The sequence below is a fragment of the Sardina pilchardus genome, chromosome 6, assembly GCF_963854185.1.
Source record: "Sardina pilchardus chromosome 6, fSarPil1.1, whole genome shotgun sequence".
In the NCBI taxonomy this organism is placed as follows: Eukaryota; Metazoa; Chordata; class Actinopteri; order Clupeiformes; family Clupeidae; genus Sardina; species Sardina pilchardus.
Genome location: NC_084999.1, coordinates 4,595,669 through 4,603,168, shown reverse-complemented (window position 1 = coordinate 4,603,168; position 7,500 = coordinate 4,595,669). Strand labels below are relative to the sequence as shown.

Sequence of the window (7,500 nt, the reverse complement as noted above, 5' to 3'; positions counted from 1 at the left end):
TAGGGAAATGCTTAAACGTTGCATTGATGGATACAGTCTTTATCATCCACTAGGGAAACGTGTTGCCATGTGTTGTCTGTAGAGAGCCTCACATATACTGTAAGTGCATAACACGGGCGTATTGACAACTCCACCCATCCATGCTATCTCTCTGCTATGCATGCCGCCGGGCACACACACACCACAGATTCAGCAAGATCAGCACGAGATCAGCCCGTATGATAAACCTAATCGAGAACACAGATACGTTTGACCCCCGCCCTTACATGTCAAACTGCACTAATGCTCTCGCAGAAAGTCAGAGATTATTCAGAGATTAGGTTGAGGTGTGTTATGTTTTCCTGTGTGTGTGTGTGTGTGTGTATGTGTGTGTGAGCGAGAGAGAGAGAGAGAGAGAGAGAGAGAGAGAGAGAGAGAGAGAGAGAGGGAGAGAGAGAGGGGAGCTCATTGAAGAATGCGTTCCTCTGTAATTACATCCCAGGCTCTGAAGCGACTGCTGGAGTCCCCACATGACCTCACAGCTGAAAGCAGATACCTTAATCAAATGAGCTGCACTCAACAAAAGTCAATCATGCAAAGAACGGAGCTGTGTGTGTGTGTGTGTGTGTGTGTGTGTGTGTGTGTGTGTGTGTGTGTGTGTGTGTATGTGTGTGTGTGTGTGTGTGTGTGTGTGTGTGTGTGTGTGTGTGTGTGTGTGTGTGTGTGTGTGTGTGTGTGTGTGTGTGTGTGTGTGTGATGTTAGTGCTGCTGAGTTGTGCAGTATCCCTCTTCATGTGTTTTCATTCCAGAGTAATGATATGATGTCACACCTGTCCCACATCTTCCTTAATCTAACACACACACACACACACACACACACACACACACACACACACACACACACACACACACACACACACACACACACACACACACACACACACACACACACACACACACACACACACAAACACACACACAAATTACAAACACCTGCCTCTGGCCCCCATCTTTCTTTCAAATAAACTCATAACTCAAGACCCCCACACCACCTGGCTAATGTACCTATTATGTATTTCACCATTTCTACATGGACACGCACACACATAATATGTGTGGATGGGTGTACAGTCTCTCTCGCTGAAACACACACAAACACACACAAACACACACACACACACACACACACACACACACACACACACACACACACACTTTGTCATAGCAGCTGTTGGCATATTTACTATGAAATCCTTGTTAATGATTTTATTATTGTGTTATTGTGTTCACACACATGCCCTGTTCTCCATAGATATGCCCAAGCCCCCACCGGAGGACATCCCCATCCTGCCCGATGAGTACCCAGTGATGCCCAGGAGCAAGCGCGCTGTGGCGCTCCACGGCACCCCTAGTGGCCAGAAGCTGAACGTCGAGACCCTGGTGGTGGTGGATAGAAAGATGATGGAGAATCATGGCCATGAGAATGTCACCACCTACGTCCTGACTATACTCAACATGGTGAGGTGGCCCTCTGCCCCCGATGGGCGATTCAGCTCAGCTCTAAAAGTGCTCTGTGGAGCTTGTTTTTAGTCATTTAAAACTTTTTAAAATGGCCTACAAATATCGACAGAATGTGTGGGAACAACTGTTTTGATATAATGTCACAGACGCGTGCCTGTGTGGATAGACACTAGATTTAGCATGCAAACCAGCTAGCCTCCACCCAGCACTCTCGTCCACACATAGCCTGGTAAAATACAACGCAAGCCAGTGGAAGTGTTGAGTGGCTGCGTTCAGGACTGATCAAAGCCTATAGAACTCCACATAGCCTTGACTTTAAGTTCCAGTCTTCTCTCTGAGGGGCTGTAACTTCTGTTCCTGCTGCATGTGAAGCTTTGAGTCATTTTAAGCCTGGTGAAGTTGAATTACTGGGGCATAGATTGATTTGAAATCAGTAGCTACGGAAGGTCTGTTTCCAGAGGGACACTGTTATCTTTCAACAGCAGCAACACTATTCAAACCAGAGCTAGATTTTCTGACTCATTTATTCCCATTATCACATGGGTAGCTGACACACACACACACACACACACACACACACACACACACACACACACACACACACACACACACACAGAGACACAAAGAGGGCAATCTTTTCCAGACTTCTCGTGTGGGTATAAATGTCAGAATGGCAGTAATTGCCCTTTGCCACTAACAAAGGGGTATGCTTTATCTCGGGGGCCTGCTAGCCTATTAAGAGTCTTGTGGGTTTAAAGTGGCATACTGCATTTCCATGTGGTCCACACCGTACACAGTTTCATCAGCTTAACCTTCCTGATTCCCTTTGACCAAACATTCCACAACTCCTCAATGTTCCATCATTCCATTTGCTTACAGTAAGTTCCACCATGCCTTGTGCCTTCATGTTTCATCTTTAACAGCTTCCATTCGCTTAGAAGTTCCACATTTGCCTTTAAGTTCCGCAAACTACTTTTTTTTTTTCCAGCCCTGTTTCTAATCACCCAAGGGCCTGAAAGCAGTCTTGCACTCGCAAGTCCTGCTCAATGCCCTCGTGCCTTGTGTGACAGATAGCGAAAGCTTTGGAGCTCCGTTCGTTCTCATGTTCCGGGGGGCTGAAATCCTTCCCCTGGGTCTGTGAGTGGACGAGTGTTAGTGTCCCACTGCTGCTGGGCTACTAAGCACCAGCTAAGCCCCACTCATCTTTGGCCTTCACTAAACTCACTCTGCGTTACGTGATACTGCGCTGGACGACAGGCACACACCCTTACGCCGGATGTAGTCTTCATGTCTGAGCGCGCACACACACACACACGCACACACATACACACATACACACACACGCGCACATACACACACACACACACACACACACACACACACCAAGCCAAAAGGCAGTTAGCTGCAGTTTGACTCATAGAGGGCAAGTGGAAGGAGAAAGAGGGCCCTCAGGCTCTCAGCAGAGGGGCTAACTGTATTGTCCAGGTTGTTATTGACCCCTGTTACACTCACAGCTACAGTACACATCGGAGGTGATGCATCCAGTCTTTAACAGAGTAGACAACAGGAGAGCAGTAACAGAGTAACATTGTTTTAATCAGCCCACTTCACCTCAAATACTTTATACACACATATTCATCAACATACACCACAAAATGACACTTCAGAAATGTGATTCCATTGTTACGTCAATGAATAAAAAGGCCTGTGCTTCTTTTTGCAGGTGTCCACTCTGTTCAAAGATGGCACCATTGGTGGTGACATTAACATTGTCATCGTGGGACTCATTCTACTGGAAGAGGATCAGGTGAGGATGTTCAGTAATTGCCAGTCTAGATATAGTATAGTCAATGTGAGGGAAACATTCTGACCAGTAAGGTCTTTGTGGAAGTACCTGAATATGTCTGTTGTAACTTTTAGCATAGATGCCTGTCTTACAAATCCCATACATCTTGAGGTCAAAGGGACAAGTACACCCTCAGACAAGTCTGATGACACACAAATCACAGCGCGCACACACACACACACACACACACACACACACACATGTATTTGACCAGCACAAGCTCTTAACATTATAGGTTTATCAAGTTCATCATTGATTTGTACAGTTAGCAGGATATCAGAGCCAACTGAACAACAAGAAACGCAAACACAAGAAACAGCCCAATTATCGCTCCTATCTCAACTGCATAGAAAACTATTAAAAAGTGCTCAAGCAGTACTGCTGTAACCATTTATATGGTGATACATCTTGCTTGCCAGACAAGGAGGAAGCTTGATTAGACTTGAGCTTGAACCAAACAAACACGCAACATCAACAAAATGAGATTTTGATGTTATCTGATCAGCCATGGCTATTCACATTGTCTGCACTCCTTCTCCATGCAAGTCTTTTCTTTTCTCTCTCTCTCTCCCTCCCTATCCCGCTTGCTCTCAATCTCCACTTCTGTCCTACACTTCTCTCTGTTATTTTCTCTCCCTCCCTCTCCCTCTCTCTCTCAATCGTTTCTTTCTTTCTGTTCTTTTCTCTCTTTCTCTCTCTCCCTCCCTATCCCTCTCTCTCTCAATCTCTGCTTCTGTCCTTCCTTTATTTATGTGCTACAATTTTTCTGTTCTGTTCTTCCTCCTGCATTGCCTTACCATCCCCTTTTTTCTTCTCTCTCCCTCACCCTCTCTCTCTCTCTCTCTCTCTCTCTCTCTCTCTCTCTCTCTCTCTCTCTCTCACCTTCAGGACGGTCTGTCTATCAGTCACCATGCCGACCACACGCTGAATAGTTTCTGCCAGTGGCAGGCGGGCCTGTCTGGTCCAGATGGGCAGCGCCATGACCACGCCATCCTGCTCACCGGCCTGGACATCTGTTCCTGGAAGAACGAGCCCTGCGACACATTGGGTGCGGTTTCTAAAACGGGCACATCCTGGGCTATGTACTGTACTTTGGGTCCGGTATCTAACACAGCCACAACCTGAGCAATGCACGCATCTGAACCAGCCCTTTGAGGGATATATCACTGCTAGTCTTGACAGCCTTGGCTTGCTAAAGGCAACACATGCTGTATTGACACCTGGACGAATTTAGTCCACTGTCATTATTTGTATATTGTATTAGCAAGAGAAGCATTGTTTAAGCTTAGCGTATAGTGTATAGTGTGTGTGTTTTGTGGTTGCCATCACAGGGAGGATTGGGTAGAGCTGCGTCTTGTCCTAAATTCCTAAATTCCAGAGTCCCACATTTATGTTAGCTTGCTTATTTGGATGTTCTCATTCAGATACAGGTATCTCGTGAGTGAATGGTATAAATCAATCACAGTTTAATGAACGGTATTAATCAATCACAAGCATTGTTGAATGAACTTCGCCAATGACAACATTAAAAGGAATCAAAGTTTAGCCATGAAATAGTACAGAAAGATGTCAACAAGCAAGATAATGCAGGGCAGTAATTAAATAAAAAAAATTCTCAAACTATTTGCTGTTGTAGCCATAAGCTTTGACAGATAATAGTCTAGCAGATATAGGAAAGTGGATGATGTGACGAAGTAAAATTAACACATTAAAATGTACCTAAAGTAAAAGTTGCTTTTGGGACAGTTTATGGAAGCGGAATTAGTGCTGAGAAGACGGGTTGTGTTGTTTCTGAAGTTTCTCGTATTGGTGCATTTAGCCACAATCTGGATGACACCTGCGTTTAAAAGGCAGAATGTTTTCACAGCAAAGCAGACGTGTACTGGTGTACAGTGCCAGGTTTTGATGGTGCAAATTAAGCGTGAAACAGCCGCTATTCTCTCCTAGTGCATCAGCTCCTCAGCTCCAGCCAGAGAGACTTGCCCATCACCCCACAGCAGAGATGGACCTTGATGTTGGGTGCTGCAGAAGTGCCATGTTCTGCTCCCTTCATCAATCCCGGCCAAATATCACAGAGTCCCATACACTTGAGTGCGCTCTCACACTGAAGTGTTTTATTGCCAATGACTTCATTCCATGAATACCAGTCATGGAACTATGCACCATTAAACTTTCGCCCTAAAGAGCCTGAATGGCTCTCTCTCGTGAGGAGTGGTGGGCTTGGCTGCAGCCCAGATCCAGGGCTTGTCTGGGTGTCTTTTGTGTTGCTCTTGAGAACGGGGGCTTTGACTTAGAAACCTCCCATATAGCCCAGTTTCCCACAGTTGTCTCCGCTAAGTTTAGGGACAGCAGGGGACTGTTGACTACAAGCCTGATGTTCTCTGTAGGCTGTGATTGGATCGCTGAATGTTGATTTTTTTTACTGTTAAGAGTCGATGATTAGCATTGCTAAGTGGTTTGTATGGTTGAGAGGACATAATGAAGTGCTGATTAAAACTTGTCTGCAGACCTGCTGTCGAAAACATGCTTTCTAATCAGAGTTGATGTCTTAATTACGTCTGAGGATGAGATCCATTTATGCCTTGTGTTTCACTCTAAATAGCTCTAGCAAGTGGCATAGATTGTGTTTGGCTTGAATAGTTCTAGCATATTTAATACGCTGTGTTCTGTGTTCTATGTTCTGTGTTCTATGTTCTATGCTCAGGTTTTGCTCCGATCAGTGGCATGTGCAGTAAGTACCGCAGCTGCACGGTTAATGAGGACACAGGGCTGGGCCTGGCCTTCACCATCGCCCACGAGTCTGGACACAAGTAAGATTCCAGACTTCACCTCTGGGTGATGCCTACATTGGGTTACAGCTAAAACATGTTGTGATATTATTTACAGCCATGCACATACAGAACAAATGCAACTAAACTTTATTTAATCTGGACAAAACGTTATCGATTCAAATGTATGCCTTTTGTGTGTGTGTGTGTGTGTGTGTGTGTGTGTTTGTGTGTGTGTGTGTCCACAGCTTTGGCATGGTGCATGATGGAGAGGGCAATGTGTGTAAGAAGTCTGTGGGCAACATCATGTCTCCCACGCTGGCTGGCCACAACGGTGTGTTCTCCTGGTCTGCCTGCAGCCGCCAGTATCTCAGCCGTTTCCTCAGGTAAGGCCAGTACCTCAGCCGTTTCCGCAGGTAAGGCCTGAAGTCTCTCCTCAAAAGCACAATAGCACTCCACGTTACTGCACCACAGCTAAATAGCTAAGGGGCTAGCACCTACCTTACTCACTGACAGTCTTTGACAAGATTTGGGAAAGATTTCTGAAAGATTGTAGTCTTTTGAGTAAAGCTTCAGTAGGGGGTATTTGTTGTTGTGAAGACTTCAATCTTTCCAAAAGATTAAGATACAAGATATCTTCAAATCTGAGTTGTTAAGCTGAGAGAAGTCTAATCAATGCCAGTGGAGATCAATATTCATGGTGCTATTTAAAACAACAACACACGAAGTTTGTGTAGGATATTCAATATGTAGCTTTGTTGTCTGCAAAACAGCAATTTTTGTAACACATTGTCAAATCACGTCAGTTAGCGAGACAGCTACAGTAGCTTTCATCAGTACCAGCTAGGCTTACTACATCTTTAAATAAGCAACATGATATACAGTAGAAGTACTATGCTGTATTTCTTCACCCATGAAGTTTGTGGACTTCTCTCTGCTCTCACGTCAAGTATGCACTAATAGTTCCTGAGACTCAGCATGCCATACCGGACACTACCCTTGCAGCAGTAGAGGTTTCATCACGTAGGGGCAAACCTCCTGATTAATTGTCACCTCTGGGCAGAGAGCCAACACTGTCACTAGGGCACGCCGTTCCGATCGCTAATGTGGGGTTGTCACTATATCGGGCAGAACATCGGCCATACAGTTTCCATGGAGACAGTGTATATTAATGTACAGTACGTATGCCCATCTGTTTATTGAAGTCAGGTTAACATAATAGGCACACTATGAGATCCCTGTCAGCATATTTTATTTAGTAAATAGCAACGTATGCAATAATGGTGTTGAGAGACATCTGGATTGTTGACTGTTTATTGACTGTCTGAAACCAGGTTAGCATACATGCTATGAGATCCCTATCAGCATATTTAATTGAGTAAATAT

General features: G+C 45.0%; 1 protein-coding gene across 1 annotated transcript in view; it reads left to right on the top strand.

The window, feature by feature from the left end:
- LOC134082268 (A disintegrin and metalloproteinase with thrombospondin motifs 16) overlaps nucleotides 1-7,500 on the top strand; it is a 55,583-nt gene that overhangs the window by 9,845 nt on the left and 38,238 nt on the right. The window contains 5 exon segments of the mRNA XM_062537917.1: nucleotides 1,292-1,497; nucleotides 3,224-3,307; nucleotides 4,235-4,394; nucleotides 6,051-6,156; nucleotides 6,363-6,500. Coding sequence (XP_062393901.1) covers nucleotides 1,292-1,497; nucleotides 3,224-3,307; nucleotides 4,235-4,394; nucleotides 6,051-6,156; nucleotides 6,363-6,500 — 694 coding nt within the window.